Genomic DNA, 22,355 nt, shown 5'->3' on the forward strand with positions numbered 1-22,355 from the left:
AACACAGTATGAGCAATAACTAAGACGTTAGCAATTGATAAATGTTCAAGTTCCATAAATCAATTCATAACCCATTTCCATTTCATGACCACTATGTTCATGTTTCATTACAGTTTTCATTTCTTATCAATTTCACAATTTACATCAACGGCTCAGAACCTGGCCAACTACTTATATGAGACAGTGACTCATATTAGACATTTCTCATTTTACAATAGATAAACATACTAGTTGTATCAACATTTCAACAGATAAGCATACAAGCTGTATCCACATTTCAACAGATATGCATATTAGCTATATCAACACTTCCAAAGATAAGCATATGAGTTGTATAAACACTTCCATAGATAAGCATATAAGCTGTATCAACACATTAACTGACAAGCATATGAGCTGTATCAGTGGAGTCCATCACCTATCTCCTCCCAAGCAACATCCGGTTTAGAGATCCATCTCTTATCTTTCCCTAAACCGTGGAGTACATCCCCTATCTCCTCCTATACACACAACGTATATACACATAGGTCATATACACAGTCAATCAATACATAACGTTAATGTATTCTATCAACCGTCATACTCTATGACATATCCAATTGATTAGTTTTAGTTTGCCTAATCATCATGCATTGTCTACAACAATCAAAACTACCCTCCACCGGTAGTCCAAGTAATTATTTCTAAACAAATAATAAAAGTTCCAACAGATAAAATATCAATGTTTTCAAAAGTGAGCGATTAACAAATCCAACTCCACTATTCTACTATATAATGAGTCAATTTCATTATTTCCAACTCAATTCCATATAACCACAATTTTCTCAAATTAATCATACCAATTAATTTATACAACCAATTAGGATTTTCTACCCCATTTCCCAATATTGACCCAATGGTCTATATATCAACAACCAATGACAATATCATTATTTTGAAACTCATAATACACATTTTTAGAATCAAAATAACAAAACCCTTTTTTAGCATTTTGAAACCCTAAGTCCCAAAATTACCCAACTTCAACACTTTATCAAAACAACCAAAAATCTATGTCAAAGACCATAAGAGTGAGTAGGAATCCCTACCTCAAATTCGGAGCTCAAGGAAAGAAGATGAAGAAACTCAATGTGCTCCAAAACTCAATATTCTCGGATCAAAGTGTAGCCCTTGACGATCAACCCAACTCTTACAAAGGCCGAAGGGAAGGGAAGCACTCTAACTAGATCAAACCCTAGAGAGAAGGGAGTTTCTAGAGAGAGGAGCTCTCAAAATATCTTTTTAGAAAGTAAAAGAGAGAGAGAAAATATAAAAAGTGATTTTAAAATGCCTAGCTGCCAACTGATATACGACATTCCCGCTCGAGCGGAGAACATAACGCTCGAGCGTCAAGAACAAAAAACTAGGTACACTTGAGCGCAAAAAGACCCGCTCGAGCGCCAAGACACAAGAATAAAGTACATCCGCTCGAGCGCGAAAACCAGTCCGCTCGAGCGTAGATTTCCACCTCCCAGAACTTACACCAAAAAGTACTACCCGCTCGAGCGCCAGAGTACCCGCTCGAGCGCTACCGCTCGAGCGTAAAGAAATCCGCTCGAGCGTGAAAAACATGCTTGCAGAAGTTCTGCAGAGCACCAAAATACTGGGAGCGTGCAATCTCCGCTCGAGCGCAAGAAGACCCGCTCGAGCGGACCTCCTAAAAACTGGGCAACAAAGAATTGAAACCAAAGCCTAACCAACCTGCAACAACTCTGCCCAATACATCCTAAAACTCAATCAAGCGGAATTAAAGGATGACAACAAGGTATACAACCACCAACATCACGGAACCCAAGTCCGGAACGCAACAGAAGAGTAAAGGGACAACCGGGATCGCTATAGGAAAGACCCATTGGGTGGCTCATCACCATCTTCTGAATATCCTCCCTTTTGATTGGGTTTCAAACCCACCTCTTGGGCTTGTGGCATGTATGATTTGGTTTAGTTTTTTCTGTTGTGCTGTTTTTGTATTGACCTCTGTTAAAAAAAAATAATAATTGAAAAGGCTTTATTATTTTTTTTAATTTTATCATCTGATCTGAAACCAAATAAAGAAAAAAATAACTAAAAACTTCAGCTTTGTTGAAGAAAGATTTTCATTTTATGTATGGTAAAGGATCAAAGATATTCATTTTATATATTTTTTAATTGAATTTTTTTATAGCTTTGTTGCAATTATTGGTAGGGAGAATAGAAGAGTTTCAGACAGTTTGAGAGAGGTGGTCAATGATGGTGGGATGGGAGGTGAGTTTCTCTTGGCATGTAATAATGAGGAGGAGAATGGGAGAATGGGAGCTTATTTACACCGTGCCTTTATACACTTCAAACAGCAAAATCATGAGATTGAACAAAGAAAATCATCAATTACTCAAATTACCTTTGAACAGCAGTACAACGATGATATGGTTGTGGTTGGAACAAAGAAATCTGGGAAAGAAGAGCCATGAAAATTAGGAAATAAAAACGCAGGGAAAGTAAAAGAGAAATCAGTGAGGGAAGATGCTTGAAAATGGCTTAATTTCTTTAGCATTTTCTGCGCATTTTCTTCTATTTTCCAACAAAAAGTCAAGAATCCAAAAGGACATAGGGGAGGATGGGGATTTGGAAATTCATATAATTTGTTAGCGTACTAAAACCAGGGGAGAAAAAAAATAAATTTACTTTTATTATTGTGTTTCTTTCCCTAAGTTTTCTTGGTAGGCAAACAAAGCATTAACAAACTAAGAAACTCTAGAGACTTTGTTGAGGTTCACACGATAAATACGGGTAAGAACTTTTATTTCATAAAAGTGTTGGTTGATTGATAAAAACACAAATCCAATTGCCTTAATAGTTTACACGGATTGAAAACCCCAAATTCAATTGCCTCATATCCATTTTAAACCCAGATAAACAATCAAATCTTGATGATAATGATGATAAACAAACAGATTTATTAAAACCATTATAGACCTCAATTCCACCAACAAACAACGCATTTTGGTGTGACAAATTACAATATATTGTGATATTTATTATGGAATATTGTAATTATATTACGTACATTGTGATATAATATATTTTTTAAGGGTACATATTGTATAATATTATAAAAATATTTTTTTGTTTAAACAGACAAAGATATTTTAAAAATTCATTCATTTATGTGGAGACAAAACACAATAAATGAAAATATTATGATTATCAGATCGACTTAATTTTTTCATAAATAATATACATGAAATGTCTTCCAAAATATATTATTATTCAAATAAGTAAAAAGACTTGTGTTAAACCTTATACGTCAACAACTCCCACAAATTCTTGTAAAAATTCAACTGAGACAAATAAAAATAAAAAAATAAAATAAAATAAAGGATAAGGAGCAGAAAAAGAAAAAAAAGGCGAAATGGGAAACACCAAATCAACCCTGTTAATGGATTTTGTTTTTATCATAATTGAATGTTTAGACTAATTTTTTATACTTCAATTAATCTCGAAATCTATAGAAAGTAATATTTTTACATTGATCAAAAAAATCTTAAAAAGAGTCTGCAGACATATAATAATCTCAAAAAATTAATAATACATAACGATAATTGAATCTGAAATTAGAGAGCACAATTCGAAACCAACCTGCACCAACTAAGCCAACTTTTGTGGTTCCTCATAATGGAATTTAACAACAAAAGGTGACCAATAATCATTGTCGTTACAATCAAGAGGCAATTATTTGCCAAAAAAAAAAAAAGACAACTGGCATCAACGTGGCTTCATACGGTTCACTGTCGAACGATTAAAAAAACAAACATTTAGCTAGACTACTGTTCTGTGTACTAAGAAAATCATACATTCGAATCTTTAAAATAAGGGAAAATTACAATCAGATTATTTCAAAATTTTAATTACTGAAAAATTTATAATATTAATTATTAATATTGATAATTTTTTAATCAATTTATAATTATTTTTATAAAAATATATTAATATATAATTTTAAGCTGATCCTATCGATGTCTGTCTCTCTCTCTCTCTCTCGAGAAACTGACGGTGAAAAGTATTGTAGTCTCTCTCCTCATAACAAAGAAAAATCAAACTATAGAAACCAAGCTCCTCCAGGGCTACAGCGAGAGAGAAAGCAATGGAGTCTAGGTCATGGATCTACGTCTTCGTTGTCGCTATCGTTGGTTGGTCAATTGCAGTGTGGTTTGGTTCTGAAACTAAGGAATTGGTTCTGAATCTAGATGGCTCCAACTTCCACGAGACTGTTGCCAAGCATGACTTCATCGTCGTCCACTTCTATGTTCCATGGTAGGTAATTCAATTTTGTTTTATTAATTCTCTTAAATTGTGTTTGGTTCAAAGATTTGGAAAGAAAAACAGAAATAATAAGCGAAATGTGAATAAAATATACTAACATTTCACGAATATCTTTTCTCTTTTTCTTTCCAAATCTACGAATCAAATATACTCTGGAATAATGATACATAGCTCTAATTTGAGAGCTCTAGTGAGGTGGAAAAGAGAGTAGAGAGATAGAAAGAGAAGTGTGGGTCTCACCTTCACATGGGTACTCTCCACATCATTGGAATTGCATTAGAGCTATCAAATTAGAGCTCTCAAACATTATTGATACCCTCTGCGTGCGTGTTTGAAACATCCAAATAAAGCTATAATTTTTTTTGATTGTTTTTGTGTTTTGTAATTTTTTTTAAAATTATGTCAAAATTTTTAATATTATGTTTTCCAGGAGGTTTTCTGTAGATAATTTAAAATGTAAAAGGTTTTGAAAAATTTCAAAAAAAAATAAAACGTTAAAAAAAATTTAATGTTTTTGGTCTTCTTTTTTTTTCAATATTTTAACAATTTTATACTTTTCTCATCCAGTAGAAAATTTACACTAAAAAAAATCAACAAAAAAACTACAAAATAAAAAATAAAAGGAAAAAGAAAAAAAAGGGTTAATTACATTGACATCCCTTGAGATTTAGTCCAATTATTACCCATCTCCTGACTTTTTAGAAATTACATTCCCACCATTGTGGTTAATAGTCTCATTTCACAAACCTCCTATTTATATAAAATGTAATAATTCCTAGTAGAAAAATAGAAGAAATTACATTTTAAAAAAAAGTAAAAGAAAGGGGAAAAAAAAGTAAAAGTAAAGTAAAGCAAAAAAGAGAGAGTGTATGAGTTCAATGTCTTCATTCTATCTAAATAATTACAATGAAAGAGGGGTTAGTGTAATTTCCTAAACGTCAAGGAATGATATGTATTAAACCCAAACCTCAAGGGGTACAAGTGTAATTTACCCCAAAAAAAAGGCATTTAATCCGCCACTTCAGAATTATAAATCTACCCTCCAATAATTAAGTTTGCTATCATTTTTAAAATTTTAAACTCAAATTCACTCATCCAAATGTATTATATTTAGATTTCAGTTGTTTTGACATCTTTTTTTTTTTTTTTTTTTTTGGGTAAATTTTTGCCTTCTATGGTTGGTTTGGGGCCCTGTAAAATGAGGGCAATTATATCATTATGGCAAATTTTGCTTGGATTTTAGGTTAGTGTCAGTTTTTAGTGGTTCATTGCCGACTAAAGAGAGGTCCTATGTTTTCTTGCATCGTGATGTTCACGAATGTTGTGCCCTTATGCGTTTAACACTTATGTTTTTGGATCATAATGATTTCTTTTCAATACACAAATTTAACCTATGTCTTTTGGTTAGATATTCTGAGTAGCACTTCGTCACTGATTAAATACGCTCGAGTTTGCGTTCTTTTGGTTAGAGATTATAAGTAATACAACGGAAGTGTTTGATGGAGATTATTTTAAATTAAAAATTGATAATCAAAAAGTATAAGTTAAAAACATTTCTTATCCAGCTTTTGAAAAATTAATTTTTTCAACTTATTTAATTTATTTTTACCTAATAAATTATAAATAAAAATTGCACCAAACAGTCTTGCACAAATTCTTATATTAAAATAAGGTATAAACTACTTTCATAATCTCCACCAAACACAAAATGTCGACCTCTCTCTCTCTCTCAATACCCAAACATTGAGTCATAGTACACAGAAGATCAACCATATAATGAGATATAGATGTCTCAAAACGAGTTGGATTTACATGTAGAACCCACCTTTGTAAGACTTGTATTCCTAGTATTGCTCCTTCCCAAATTGTTTCCTTACGCTTATTAACTTAGACAAATGTTAACAAGTATCTCTATACATTGGGTTGTTTTGGCAACATGCATAAAAAGTTAAAAGTCAACTTTTAATTTATTTTGGTTCACATCACCTCTCACATGAAAAAGTCAAAAAGCCAATTTTCAACCATTTTCTCAAAACAACCCAATATTTAATGTTAGGAAGTGTGTATAAAATGCCTTGAAAATATATAAAACTATTAAATATATATATTAATTTCAGTAAAAGTATATTAAATTTAGAGCAAAATATTTTACATTTTTTAAATTTTTTGTCTTTTATTTATATTCTGAGGGCACTTATTGGCGAGATCCATTAGCTTATTATGTGCAGTTGTTTCTTGAACTTCATGTTCAGATATTGGAATAGAAAAATACTATAGACTTGCCATACAGTTTAAAAAAAAAAAAAAAAAAAAAAAAAGAAAAAGAAAAAGAAAAAGAAAGACTACTTAGCTATAATCTTTTTAAAATATCTCTATTAAAAACCTTTTTAGGAATAAAATAATTTCATGTAAGGAGATGTTACTTTTTTAGAGATAACAATTAATCACTAAATATTTAATTTTATCACTAGAAATACAACACTTTTGTTAACTAAGATTCTCATCTCTAAAACATTATTTCATCTTTAAATTTTTATTTCTAAAATTTTAATTTCTTATAGTAATCACTGTGTAAAATTGTGAGAACTAAATTTTTTAAGAACTAATAGGTTTGAATTTTTTTTAATAGCAATAAACGTAAAATAGTGGCAAGAAAGACCCATTAACTTTTTCCTGATTCCTATTAAAATGTTTGTGCTTTCATGGATGCAATTACTATATGAATGCAATTATGAATAGGATTTTGTTTCCCTGTAAGTTAGCATCTTAACTCAAGTTGGCATTTCAATTTAAGAGAGTATTTGGATTTGATAGGTTTATTTTGAAATCAATTTTGATGATTTGAACTGTTTATCTTTTTAAACCCATTGAGTTAAATATTTATACAAAAAATTAAGATGATTGAATATCGCTAGTTATATATTTGAATCATATTTATTTTTAAAAAATAGACCACAAATATAGTTTTAAGAATAACCATCCATTTTTTGTAATATAAATTTAATTCAAACATATAACTACCGATGTCTAATCATTTTATTTTTCTGCATGAATATTCTACTCAACGAGTACTAGAAAGTGAACCGTTCGGATAATCAAAACGGGACCTATGGTGAGCTCCATGAATCTCTCAAGTTCTCTCATGTTGAGATCTCAATATAAGAGAAACTCAACCCTTATGAATATTATGGAAAGTGATTTTCAACATGTTATTGTTACATTGCATTAATTTATCACCCCTAAATGATCTTTAAAGATGTGGCATTGAGATTACACTCTACACGATGAAATGTTTGACAAAATTTGACACTTGTCAGATGCATCATTATGATAAATTAGGTGTCTTAAACATTTTTCTAATTACTACTTGTGCTCTGTTATAGGTGTCGTCATTGCCAGAAGTTTGCTCCAGAGGTAATGAAATCTCCGTCCTAAAATATTAGTCTCTCATTCTATTTTTCATTGTCTCAAAATATTAATCCCTTTTCAAAAATTAATGACTAAAATAACATAAATTTCTTATTTTGTCATTTTTTTAAATTTATTAACATTAATATTTTTTAAGTCTAATAATTATACTATCAAAGGATAGTTTTAGAAAGTTAATATTTTAAAAATGTAATAATTGTACTACTAAAAAAATTTAAATTCTCAAAAAAAAAAAACTAATATTTTAAGACGAAGAGAGTGTCCAATTGAAAAATGATCCGAACCCCATTTTCCCCCACGACCCCCTCTGGCTGTGATTGGCCAATTTTTGTTTTTTCTTTTGTTTTGTTTTTTCTTCTCTTCCAATCACTAGCCCCCACGTGTGTGTGGGGGGTGGTGGTGGGTGGTGATTGAAGGGGGTCTCAATCACTTTTGTATCCAATTTTAGAGGGCGCATAGATAAGATTTCATCAAGTTGGGTTATCTATTGATAGTAATATATATATATATATATATATATATATGGGGTAAATTATACTCACCTTATCTGATATTTAAAAAAATATACAACAATTTCTATAAGTTTGGCATAATTATACCTAGGGCTGATCCTGAGATTTAGGGGGGCCAAGGCGAATTTTGAAAATGGAGCCCTTCTTACATTAAAAAAAAAAGTTTATGGATAAAACGATAAGTTAACACTTTTTTATTTGTTTGTAGCTACAAAAAAATTTACTTACACATATAATCATTAAAATTATAAATAAAAATTTACTTCTATATATTAAGAGAGGAAGCAATCATTACAAATACTCAAAAAATAAAAATATGGTTTTGTTGCTTTATAGTTTAGCAATATCCAGTTTACAATTGAACCAACTATCACATAAACATTACCCTTCTCACATTTTTATCTACAAAAAATATTAATGAAGCTTGTATAATCGAATTTATCCACCATATCCTTTTCAATGGATAATAAAGTCAATTTGTGGACTGTATTTCTTTTTTTTTTTTATCCCATATTCAATTGGGCCTATAGTATTTGTGCCTTTTTTTTTTATATCTAAAACACAAAAATATATTTGGGAGCCCCTATTTTTAGCCCAAATTTGGGGGCCCAAGGCGCAGGCCTCTCTTGCCTGCCCTCAGAGTCGGCCCTGTATACCGAGTTACCTTAATCTTTTAATTCATATAATATTTGGTCTCCCTTTCATTAGAAATTCTTTAGTCATATAAAACATATGATATTGTCTTTGACATTGTCTATCATTGTGTCTTCATGCAATATGCATTAGTTTGGTCTCTTTATCTTATTAAAAGTAAAATCAATATTCACTGATCAAAAAAAAAGAAGATAAATCAATATAATTATATCGAAATTATAGAACTTGTTATATTTGATTCAAGTGAAGGGAGGTCATTGTAATTTATCATAATATACATACACTTCATCCACTGACAATGTATAATGTATGTCTTCATTGATTTGCATGCAGTATGAGAAAGTTGCATCTTTGCTGAGTAGTCATGATCCTCCAATCACCCTAGCAAAAGTTAATGTCGATGACGAGAAGAACACAGGACTTGCAAGTGAATTTAAGATTTCGGGTTACCCAACAATTAAGATCTTCAGAAATGGAGGGAACCATATTCAAGATTACGAAGGACCTCGGGATGCTAAACGTATTGTTGCTTATTTAAAGGTGCTAAGCGGCTCTGTTTCTGCTGAAATAGAAGATTCCACAGAAGATTACGATTTCGATATGTACATTAACGTGGTATAAATATACAAAAGAATAAAAACAATATAAATAAATAATATATTATGATAGGAGAAATATGGTGTACCACTTTAAGAATAAACGTTTCGCCACTTTATGAGGTTTTTTTTTTAATTAATATTTTAGGGTGTCTCTTGCCTAACCCAGCCCAATTAGACCCAAGTTAGTCCTATAATGAAAGTTACAAACCATTATGTTATGTTATGAATGTCATTGTGGTGTGGATATTACAAATTAGGAATGCTCAAATTATCTACTGAATCAAAAATTTGAATCAAACCAAACCGACTTGTTTGAGTTGGGTTGGTTTAGTTTTTGACTGTATTGGTTTGGTTCTAGATCTTCAAATCATCAATCTATTTATATATATATATATATATATTAAAAAAATTTATTTATATTGACATGTTTTTACCTAATTGCTTTATTACAATGGACATTTTACACTTCATAATTTTTCATATACAATAATTATTAAGGCCAAGTTTGGGAAGACTAAATAAGTGCACTTTTTGTTTTTTTAGACTAAAAAGTTGAGGTTGAAAATATGAATGTTTGGGTTAACTTTTTGACTTTTTATGGAAAAATGTGTAATAAAAAATTGTAAAAATTAGTTTGTAGGGGAAAATTAGAATTGGGAATTGTGCAGCCGTAATTGTTGACTTTTGGTGAATAGTAATGACTTTTTAACTTTTTGAGTAACTTTTTGACTTTTTAGCTTTTTTTAAACTACCCAAACTTGGCCTAAGTAAACAAAGGAAGTAGTAGAAGTTTGAGTCAGAATTCGCAGGTACTTTAATTTGTATTGGTCGTATTAATTGATTTAATTTGTATTGATTATATTTAAGCTTGAATTAGATTTAATTTGTATTGTCTTGCATTGGATAATATTTTACTCTTTATTTTTGGTATGTTTAAATGTTAAAGACTTGTTTATTTCAATTTGGGTGAAATATTAATAAATCTTAAAATGTGATCTTATGAACTAGTTTCTTATCACCCCAAATAAGTGCACTTTTTGTTTTTTTAGACTAAAAAGTTGAGGTTGAAAATATGAATGTTTGGGTTAACTTTTTGACTTTTTATGGAAAAATGTGTAATAAAAAATTGTAAAAATTAGTTTGTAGGGGAAAATTAGAATTGGGAATTGTGCAGCCGTAATTGTTGACTTTTGGTGAATAGTAATGACTTTTTAACTTTTTGAGTAACTTTTTGACTTTTTGACTTTTTTTAAACTACCCAAACTTGGCCTAAGTAAACAAAGGAAGTAGTAGAAGTTTGAGTCAGAATTCGCAGGTACTTTAATTTGTATTGGTCGTATTAATTGATTTAATTTGTATTGATTATATTTAAGCTTGAATTAGATTTAATTTGTATTGTCTTGCATTGGATAATATTTTACTCTTTATTTTTGGTATGTTTAAATGTTAAAGACTTGTTTATTTCAATTTGGGTGAAATATTAATAAATCTTAAAATGTGATCTTATGAACTAGTTTCTTATCACCCCAAAATTTAGTCCCATTAAAATGAAAATTGTACAAAAGGGTAGTCACTTACATGATTGGGTTTAATTTTTCAAGGATAAAAGTGGGTTTCTTCAAATGTAAAATTATACATTTGGGCAACCTACACCATAGAAGTTTTGGATTTTCTCTCCATTCGGAACAAATCTCACATTACGAACAAAAATGTAATACTCTAATGTAACACTCCAATAACATAACACTTCAATGTAACACACTAAAAAAAAATTTAGTATATTTTTTCTAAATGTAATAACGTAACACTAAAAAAAATTCATTGATGTACTTTTTCCAAACGTAACACTCCAATGTAAAAAAAAAAAAAAAAAAACTCCTTAGTGTACTTTTTTCAAACATAACACTCCAATCAATATAATTCCAAACATAACACTTCAGTGTAATATATTTCAATAACATACACAAAAACACTAAAAACTCCTTAGTGTATTTTTTCCAAATATAACACTCACAGTTTGAAATTATATATTTACCCAAAACTTATTAAGGAATTTTTATTCTCTTTTTGGAATGGTTTGAAAAATCTCACATCCTTTTTTTGGAATATTACATTGGAGTGTTACGTTTGAAAAAAGTTCACTAAGGAGTTTTTTTAGAATGTTATATTGGAGTGTTATGTTTGAAAAAAATACACTAAGAAGTTTTTTTGTGTGTTACATTAAGAAAAATGCTTGGGAGCACTAATTAGTGCTCCCACTAATTAGGTGGCAGTGGGTCCCGCCATTAATGATGTGATGTTTTGGTCTTGGAGTTGTATTTTTATTTTTTTTTTTACTTTTTTAATGCATTAGTGCTATTAGTGGTGATATTTTTAGTGGGATGAATCATTGTTGGTTACATTAAAGTGTTACACATAAGAGTTTTTTTGGAGTGTTATATTTGAATGTTACATTTAGGAAAAATATACTAAAGAATTTTTTTTTTAGTGTTATATTAGATTGTTATGTTTGAAAAAAGTACACTAAAAGGAGTTTTTTTATGTGTTACATTAGAGTGTTACACTTAGGGGTTTTTTGGAGTGTTACGTTTAGGAAAAATACATTAAGAAGTTTTGTGCGTATTACATTAGAAGTGTTACACTAAGACGTTTTTTTTTTTTTTTTTGGAGTGTTATGTTGGGAAAAATACACTACGATTTTTAATTTTTTTTTAGTGTTATATTAAAGTGTTATGTTGGAAAAAAAAAAATATACTAAGGAGTTTTTTTGAAAGTGTTACATTGGAGTGTGAGAGGGAGATTTATGATCTGGATTGGGCCGTGGAATTGGGCCGGACAGATTTGGGCCGGACAGAGTTGTGCCGGACAGATTTGGGTCGGACAGAGTTGTGCCGGACAGATTTGGGCCGGACAGAGTTGTGCCAGACAGATTTGGGCCGAACAGGTGTTGGGCCAAGTTGTGTGGCCCAGCCTTGAAGGAAGCTGCTCGGTTAAGGCAGCGCGTGGATTGACCGAGCTGCAAGGATCCGCGGTTACGAAGCCGGTCAGGTGAAAGGTCCAGCGCTAGGAAAGGCAAGGTTGGACCGAGGTACCTTTTTGCTCGGCAGGAAGGTCGACCGCAGACAAGCGTGAGTTGTCCCGAGCTCGGCTTTGCCGAGATGCCGCCGAGTCCGGTCCTCATCTGAGCTTAGCTGTTGGAGTACTTGGGCTTGAAGCGCAGCATGGCAGACGATGGCCGAGATGGTACTGCCCGGCTGCCGAGCTCCTAGGAGAATGGGCAGGCAGTTGGGTTAGGTGGTGCTCAGCAAGGTTTATGCTGACAGATGGGATAGTAGTGCCACGTGTTGAGAGGACACTGGGAGTAGATTTGGGGCGCAGAAGGTATATAAACACGTCTGCGCCTCCCATACGCGGACAGATGAACATTTGGTGAGACATACACTAAACACTAAACACTCTCCCTTCTCTCTATCTATCCCCTGTGTGTGTTCTAACTTGATCGTCGGAGGGGTTTTCCGGCCACACACCGCCGGGTAGCTCACCGTTATTATGCTCGCAGGTGATCGGACAGAAATGGAGCTTGGAAGAAAGGAGTACGGGCTTGCCGGAATATTTGCTCCCCGTACAATTGGCGCCGTCTGTGGGAAGCTTGACAGATAAAACCTTGTCTTCCAGGCTCATCTGATCGCCGTCCATGGTGAACAAAGATGAGATTCCGTTGTCCGCCATCGATGGAGCTACCCCGGAGTTCACCCGACGGAGAGAAGGACATCCTGTCATCCTTCCAATGGCGAACTTGGATACGTTCACTGGAGGACAGTCAGGAGACGCGCGGGATAAGCGCGGAAGAAGTTATGGTCATTCACGAAGTCCAGACGGTCATCGGCGGCGGAGAGAATCACATGCCCGACGTCTGGAACACAAGTTGAGGGACCAAGACGCTGTCATCCGGCGAATGGCAGCGGAGATGGAGGAGTTGAAGCGGCATGTCAAGGGGAAGGGTGTAGATGGAGTGGTAGACCACAGAGAGTGCATCCCATCCGGCCGTTCAGAGAAGTCCAGCGCGCAAGATAGCACTTACCAGCCCTCACGTCCGGTGACGACGTCGAGATATTCCTATTCCGCTCGTTCAGAGGACTTGCGGGCAGTCTTGAAGGAACGGGCTCGCCGGCGGGAGGCTCAAAGGGTGCCGGCGTTCCAGCGGCTATCCTACAAGGTTCATGCCAGCGAGGAGGCCGGAATGCCCCCACCCCGCCTAGCGGAGCCACTCCTTGTAGATACAAACTTGACAAGGCTAAGCGCCACCCCTTTCTCCCTGGAGATAGAAACAACACCGCTTCCCGCGGGCTTCCACCAGCCAAAGTTCACGCTTTATGACGGAAAGACCGATCCGTATATGCATGTAAGCCACTTCCGACAGGTCATGGCCGGACGTAGGCGAAATGACGCTCTTATGTGCCTGATCTTCCCGTCGAGTTTAGGCGAGCTGGGCTTGAAGTGGTTCGAGAGGTTGCCAGAAGGGAGTATACAACAGTGGAATCAGTTGGCCGAAGCCTTTGTGACGCGTTTCAAAACCAACACCAAAACGCCAAAGGAAGTTGACCACCTTCTCAGTGTCAGGATGGAACCGAGCGACACTCTCAAGGCGTACAACTCCAGGTACTGGGATACCTACAATGAGATCCTAGATTGCCCAGTCAACCTGGCAATCACCCAATATAAGCGCGGTCTCCCGCTCGGACATAGGCTGAGGGATTCGCTTACAATGAGCCAGCAGACATCCATGTGGCACCTAATGCAGCGCATCAATGAGCACATTCGAGTAGAGGATGATGCAGCGACGTCCACCGCGGAGACAACCTCGATGGCAACGGGCAAGTGGGCGACTGGGTTTTAAGGAAGGTCATGGGCAACGCACTAGTGCCGGGTGAAGGCAAGCTAGGGGCAAACTAGGAAGAGCCTTACAAGATAACCGGGCAAGGGGCATACCATTTAGAGGATTTGGATGGCAAAGGCGTACCCCGGCCATGGAATGCAGCCTTATGTAATTTTTTGAGGGACTTGTTTCCCCTACACTTCTGAATGCAAATACTCTTTTTGTCAATGTAATAGAAGTGAATTACTTTTGTTGAAGAGCTTTGTTGTGTCCGAAATAATAGTGGATGAGGGGCCTACTCTTCCGTCCCAACCGAGATGGTTTACTCCGGTTGGAAGAGTTGGTGTTTTGTCCAACTTCGGATTCCCAACCGAGATGGTTTACTCCGGTTGAAAGAGTTGGTGTTTTGTCCAACTTCGAATTCCCAACCGAGATGGTTTACTCCGGTTGGAAGAGTTGGTGCTTTGTCCAACTTCGGATTCCCAACCGAGATGGTTTACTCCGGTTGGAAGAGTTGGCATTTTGTCCAACTTCGGATTCCCAACGGAGATGGTTTACTCCGGTTGGAAGAGTTGGCGCTATGGTTTACTCCGGTTGGAAGAGTTGGCGTTTTGTCCAACTTCGAATTCCCAACCGAGATGGTTTACTCCGGTTGGAAGAGTTGGCGTTTTGTCCAACTTCGGATTCCCAACCGAGATGGTTTACTCCGGTTGGAAGAGTTGGTGTTTTGTCCAACTTCGGATTCCCAACCGAGATGGTTTACTCCGGTTGGAAGAGTTGGTGTTTTGTCCAACTTCGGATTCCCAACCGAGATGGTTTACTCCGGTTGGAAGAGTTGGCGTTTTGTCCAACTTCGGATTCCCAACCGAGATGGTTTACTCCGGTTGGAAGAGTTGGCGTTTTGTCCAACTTCGAATTCCCAACCGAGATGGTTTACTCCGGTTGGAAGAGTTGGTGTTTTGTCCAACTTCGGATTCCCAACCGAGATGGTTTACTCCGGTTGGAAGAGTTGGTGTTTTGTCCAACTTCGGATTCCCAACCGAGATGGTTTACTCCGGTTGGAAGAGTTGGTGTTTTGTCCAACTTCGGATTCCCATCCGAGATGGTTTACTCCGGTTGGAAGAGTTGGCGTTTTGTCCAACTTCGGATTCCCATCCGAGATGTCTTACTCCGGCTGAAGAGTTGATGATTTGCTCAACTGCGAGGTTCCAGCCGAGATGTTTTACTCCGACTGAAGAGTTGATGATTTGCTCAACTGCGAGGTTCCAGCCGAGATGTTTTACTCCGGCTGAAGAGTTGATGATTTGCTCAACTGTGAGGTTCCAGCCGAGATGTCTTACTCCGGCTGAAGAGTTGATGATTTGCTCAACTGCGAGGTTCCAGCCGAGATGTTTTACTCCGACTGAAGAGTTGATGATTTGCTCAACTGCGAGGTTCCAGCCGAGATGTTTTACTCCGGCTGAAGAGTTGATGATTTGCTCAACTGCGAGGTTCCAGCCGAGATGTTTTACTCCGGCTGAAGAGTTGATGATTTGCTCAACTGCGAGGTTCCAGCCGAGATGTCTTACTCCGGCTGAAGAGTTGATGATTTGTTTAACTCCGAAGTTTCAGCCGAGCTAATGTTGCTCGCCAAGAAGGAAGTCGCGGAGCGGATGTTGCTCGCCTTCTTTGGAGTTCCTTGGCCGAGCTGTTCTTGTCTGCCAAGAAAGAAGTGGCGGAGCGGACCTTGCTCGCCTTCTTTGGAGTTCCTTGGCCGAGCTGTTCTTGTCTGCCAAGAAGGAGGTCGCGGAGCGGACCTTGCTCGCCTTCTTTAGAGTTCCTTGCCGAGCTAATGTTGCTCGCCAAGAATGAAGTCACGGAGCGGACCTTGCTCGCCTTCTTTAGAGTTCCTTGCCGAGCTGATGTTGCTCGCCGAGAAGGAAGTCGCGGAGCGGACCTTGCTCGCCCTCCTTGGAGTTCCTTGCCGAGCAGATGTAGCTCGCCGAGAAGGAAGTCGCGGAGCGGACCTTGCTCACCTTCCTTAGAGTTCCTTGCCGAGCTGATGTTGCTCGCCAAGAAGGAAGTCGCGGAGCGGACCTTGCTCACCTCCCTTAGAGTTCCTTGCCGAGCTGATGTTGCTCGCCAAGAAGGAAGTCACGGAGTGGACCTTGCTCGCCTTCCTTGGAGTTCCTTGCCGAGCTGATGTTGCTCGCCAAGAAGGAAGTCGTGGAGCGAACCTTGCTCGCCTTCTTAGTGCGGTCACCGTCTTGCAGACTAAGAACCGAGGAAGAGTTACCCCGGTCAGATAGGTAATCCCAGTCACGCTTGAGCGGATGGAATTAAGGGGCAATTGAGAGGGAGATTTATGATCTGGATTGGGCCGTGGAATTGGGCCGGACAGATTTGGGCCGGACAGAGTTGTGCCGGACAGATTTGGGCCGGACAGATTTGGGCCGGGCAGAGTTGTGCCAGACAGATTTGGGCCGAACAGGTGTTGGGCCAAGTTGTGTGGCCCAGCCTTGAAGGAAGCTGCTCGGTTAAGGCAGCGCGTGGATTGACCGAGCTGCAAGGATCCGCGGTTACGAAGCCGGTCAGGTGAAAGGTCCAGCGCTAGGAAAGGCAAGGTTGGACCGAGGTACCTTTTTGCTCGGCAGGAAGGTCGACCGCAGACAAGCGTGAGTTGTCCCGAGCTCGGCTTTGCCGAGATGCCGCCGAGTCCGGTCCTCATCTGAGCTTAGCTGTTGGAGTACTTGGGCTTGAAGCGCAGCATGGCAGACGATGGCCGAGATGGTACTGCCCGGCTGCCGAGCTCCTAGGAGAATGGGCAGGCAGTTGGGTTAGGTGGTGCTCAGCAAGGTTTATGCTGACAGATGGGATAGTAGTGCCACGTGTTGAGAGGACACTGGGAGTAGATTTGGGGCGCAGAAGGTATATAAACACGTCTGCGCCTCCCATACGCGGACAGATGAACATTTGGTGAGACATACACTAAACACTAAACACTCTCCCTTCTCTCTATCTATCCCCTGTGTGTGTTCTAACTTGATCGTCGGAGGGGTTTTCCGGCCACACACCGCCGGGTAGCTCACCGTTATTATGCTCGCAGGTGATCGGATAGAAACGGAGTTTGGAAGAAAGGAGTACGGGCTTGCCGGAATATTTGCTCCCCGTACAGAGTGCTAGAGTTTAAAATTATACATTTGTCCAAAACATATTAAGGAGTTTTTGTACTCCTTTTAAAATGTTTGAAGAACCCCACATCTTTTTGGAATGTTTGAAGAATCTCATATTTCAAGTCATTTTTGTACTCGTTTTGAAATATTTTCCAAATAAAAATGATTCTCATACAAAAATCCATTCCAAATTTAATTCTCATAAATTGTGTAACTTACCTTTCTAGCACAAAATAGAAAAAAAATAAAAAAATAAAAAATAAAAAGAAAAAAGGAAAGAGAAGGAAACATAATAGAAATAAGAGTATAATCGTAAATCTAATTTTCAAATAATATATTAAATCTACATTTCTAAAATCAATGGTACTAATTGCTCTATAAGAAAATCCTTGGGACTAAATGAATTACCATTTCTCAAAAGTACTAATTGCTCTAAAGCTTGTTTGGGAAGAGCTAAAATGCCTAAATAAGCACAAAAAGATAAAATAGACTAATTTAACCGATAAGATAAAATGTCACATCTAAATTATAATCATTTTACTTTTTCTTTCACAGCCATCATATTCAAATAAAAAAAAAAAGAAGACAAAAGTTTTTTCATGGCTCTTCTCAAACAAAGGCTTAATATAGTGAAACTGTGCTTTCAACCCAAACCAACCTGAACTATATTGGATTGGATTGATTCTAGTATATGATTGGCTTGGTTCGGGACCAAAAGTTTGCTGATCATGATTAGGTTGATTTCAAATTTGGTTTCAAACCAAACCAAACCAACTCATAGAACACCCTTATTACAAACGCTTTGTGATAAGAAATGTTACATACCATTTTGGGGAGACAAATTACGACATGTTATATAGTATTTGTTATAGAACATTATAATTATATTATGTATATTACATAATATTATAAAAATATAAATGGTATAATTACACCCCAGTGAAAATTTGAAAACATATTTACATTCTAATAAAAAATTATTAATATTTATAAAATGTATCATTAATTTATAATTTCATTTTAAAAATAGCACTAATGTTATATTTTTCGATAATATAGAACTTTTTTTTTTTTGTGTGCGAATAAAACAGCTTTTTGTTCAATATGTTGAAGTAAAGAGGTTCAGTCAAAAAATCAGAGGGTTCATTATACTTATAACTAATTTGAACAAACAAAATTTCAAATATTTAATTAAAAAAATTAAAATTTCATATTCCAATTTGAATTCAAATTTCACATACCTACATTCTCAACAATATTGGCATTTACAAAAAGGATTATGCTACAGCTACTGTCAATTTTCCTGAAACAATTTTTTGATCAAATGTCATAAGAAATGTTGCAATTTAAGTAAAATAATTTACTAACAATGACATAACATGACAATAGAATTAGGCCTAACATAGTTCAGTTTTTAACAAATCACAAATTAACACATAACTTGCTATATTATTGTGAGTATGATATTGTGAGACTTAAAACATTGTGAAGTTCACTTTTTTTTATATTATAACAATAAATATTAGTTCAAATCATGATATGATTTTGTTGATGTAAAAATGTGATTGTCATTTAAATGCAAAGTGGCCTACCTAAAATTTTCTCATTTGACTAGATCAAATCATATTAATAAGTAAGGTGTTCCACATTTATGAGATTCTAATTCTTGGGTATATACACGTGAAAAATGTTAGGGATTTCTAAAAATCTATCAAATATTTTATCAAACCTCTCACATGGGTGTGGGACTCACACAAACTCACATGTGTGTGGGTCCCACACCATATGAGAGATTTGATAAAATATTTAATAGATTATTTGAAATACTTAACATTATTCATATACACGCAGATCACATTATGATTTGCCAATGAAAGTTGTGCAATAAAAACTTGCTGATAGGCTTATGCTCATTGGGACCTTTTTTTTGTTTTTTTTGTTTGTTTTTTTTTTTTTTTTTGTGTGCGCATTTTGTTCAATGGAATGGCTACCCAATTCTTTATGCTCCTATTGTGTATGCATGTCATGGGAATAATTTATGAGAGAAAACCGATTTTAATTATTATTATTATTAGCTGAATTTTTTGGCAATAGTGACCTTAAAAAATCCATTAAGGTAGACTTGATTACATTGGTAGAATTTGTAAAAATTATTTATCAGGAGACAATTGGTAAAATTTGTAGAAAGTATTTTCATTTGCATAAAAATAAATAGACTTTCAGTGAAAACTGAATGAACTGAATTTGTTCGCCCATCATCATAAAATAAAGTTAAGAGCAATGTTATATACATTAAAAATCTTATTAAAAACATGTGTCTAATTGGAGTAATGTTAGAAATCATCAAAAAAATATCATGAAAATGATTATAAAAGATTCTCCACTTTTGGATTACAAATATAATAAAATATCACATACTAATCAAACGATAAACAATTTTCATGAAACATTTCATAATATTTTTTTCATGATTCCTAGTATTAGAAAAATGTTTGGGAGTTCTAAACTATGAGCTCTAAAGGAACTCTAGGACATGGGTCTCATTCATTGATGTGATATTTTGGCCTTAAGTTTTCTTTTTCTTTTTCTTAATTTCCATCTCATTAGTGCTGAACTGTTGGGATGAATCATTGTGGAACCATTGTTGTATTATTGTGGAACCATCAAATTGTGCCGTTGCATTATCTCCTCCTTAAGGAGAAGGATTCCCTCTAGTCTAGATTTTGGAATGGAAGGGTATTTTCTGGGTTTGTGAGGCCCACTAAGGATTTTGTATCGATGATCTGAACTATTTATTTTGTCGGACACTTCGTGTATTTCGTTTACAAAATAAATTAGATTGATTCGATAATTGTAACTTGTTCAATTTATTACATTTATCACTAAAAAAATCTTTAATTTATTTTTTAAAAACACAATTGTTGTCTATTTTTTTAGTGAAAAATTGAATTAGTTACAATTATCGGATTAACCTAATTTTTTGTATGGATGAAATATACGAATTGTCCAATAAAATGAATAATTTGAATCATCAAAACGGAATCCGTGGTGAATTTCACTAACCCAAACAACATCCTCCAATTTAAACAAAATTTAAATTGGAGGGGATCCTTCTCCCTTAACAAAACATCACAAACCAACCAATAAATTTACAAAATGTGAAACAAAAAACCAAATCAGTTAACACCAAATCAACTCTGGTAGTGGAATTTAACAACAAAATTGACCATAATCGCTGTCGTTGCAATCAAGACGCAATTATCGGCATCCACGATCATTTTCGCTTCATACGTTTCTCCGTCTCGAAAAAAATTATAAAAACAACACAAAACATTTATCTGTTCTACACTTGTCAAGTCCACATGAATTTCCTCCAAAATCACCACATAATTTTTCCTCCTACTCTCTCATCGACACAAAGAAAAGAGCAACCTTGTGGTCAAAAGAAAAAATGATTTACATGAATTTCCTCCAAAATCACCACATAATTTTTCCTCCTACTCTCTCATCGACACAAAGAAAAGAGCAACCTTGTGGTCAAAAGAAAAAATGATTTATCTCAAGTTGAAAAATGGATTTATTTTTAGACCGATGTTGATAATTTAAATTATTAATTTTTTAAAAATTTATTGTTAAATTATATTTATTTCAAAAGAATTGGCAAAAAATATAATTTTAAAAATAATAATTTTTTTGGTAGTATAAATGTAATTTAAATATATAGTTAATAAGAGCATCTCCAACGTTTTATTAAATTTTTTATCAAATTTAAATGAAGATTTTGCTCTAATATGATACACTCCAATAGATTTTCATCAGTTCGGCTGGTTGTCTAATAAAGAGTAAATTTTCATCAAATTTTTTTACAAATTCCTAATTCATCCCAAAATCTGGTTATCCGGAAGGTCATCCACTAACATCTAGGGCAGCAAATGAACCGAGCTGTTCATAAACAAGCTCGGCTCGGCTCGTTAAGGGCTCGGCTCGGCTCGGCTCGTTTAGTAAACAAGCCGAACTCAAGCTCGAATATTAGACTCGTTTAGTAAACGAGCCGAACTCGAGCTCACATAAGCTTGGCTCGTTTATCTTTATTTAAATTATATAATAAATATATTACTTATATATTAAATAATATATAAATATATATATAAATAATAATATAAATATATTTTTTACATATTAAATAATATAAATAATATTAAAAAAAATTATCGAGCCGAGCCGAGCTCGAGCTCAATAAACGAGCTCGATAAGTAAACGAGCCGAGCTCAGCTCGGTTCATTTGCAGCCCTACTAACGTCCACCTGTAAAATTTGGTGAAAGAATAAAAATTTCTTTGAAATATTTGATTCGTCCATCATTTGATATTAGTTTGATGAAAGAATCAGAGCTGACATTTAAAGTGCTTTTCATCAAATTATAATTTGATAAAAGATCTGAGCTCCAAGAATGGGTAGCTTGTAGGAATGGCAATGGGACGGGGCGGGGCCGGGGACTACCCCCCCGTCCCCGATCCCCGAAAGTAATACTCCCCCCGTCCCCGTCCCCGATCCCCGACGGGGACCCCTATCCCGGCCCCATCCCCGACCCCGGATAATCCCCGGTTTTTTTTTTTTTTTTATATGTGAAAATCTATAAACATCAATTAACATTCTCAATCACCCTTCACTACTGGATGTATAAATTTTGAAATTTATTAACCCTAATAGTTTTATTTTTTTAATTAATTAGAATTGTAGCAACATCCATCAGTTGGAATATCATTTTTTTAATTAATTAGATCAATAAATATCAA

General features: G+C 35.3%; 1 protein-coding gene across 2 annotated transcripts in view; it reads left to right on the plus strand.

Moving 5' to 3' along the window:
- The window catches only part of LOC114315297 (protein disulfide-isomerase), a 31,029-nt gene extending 21,279 nt beyond the window's left edge, over window positions 1-9,750 (plus strand). Inside the window, exons 1-3 of one of the 2 annotated variants that reach the window (XM_028261916.2) lie at window positions 3,885-4,329; window positions 7,722-7,752; window positions 9,267-9,693. In XM_028261916.2, coding sequence (XP_028117717.2) covers window positions 4,160-4,329; window positions 7,722-7,752; window positions 9,267-9,554 — 489 coding nt within the window. In that variant the 5' untranslated portion in view covers window positions 3,885-4,159 and the 3' untranslated portion in view covers window positions 9,555-9,693. Of the gene's footprint in view, window positions 1-3,884; window positions 4,330-7,721; window positions 7,753-9,266 lie in introns of those variants that run through there. The other variant, XM_082874658.1, reaches the window with a different exon arrangement.
- Window positions 9,751-22,355: the final 12,605 nt, after the last annotated feature.

Source organism: Camellia sinensis, chromosome 6, assembly GCF_055761805.1.
Source record: "Camellia sinensis isolate YWXY chromosome 6, ASM5576180v1, whole genome shotgun sequence".
In the NCBI taxonomy this organism is placed as follows: domain Eukaryota; kingdom Viridiplantae; phylum Streptophyta; class Magnoliopsida; order Ericales; family Theaceae; genus Camellia; species Camellia sinensis.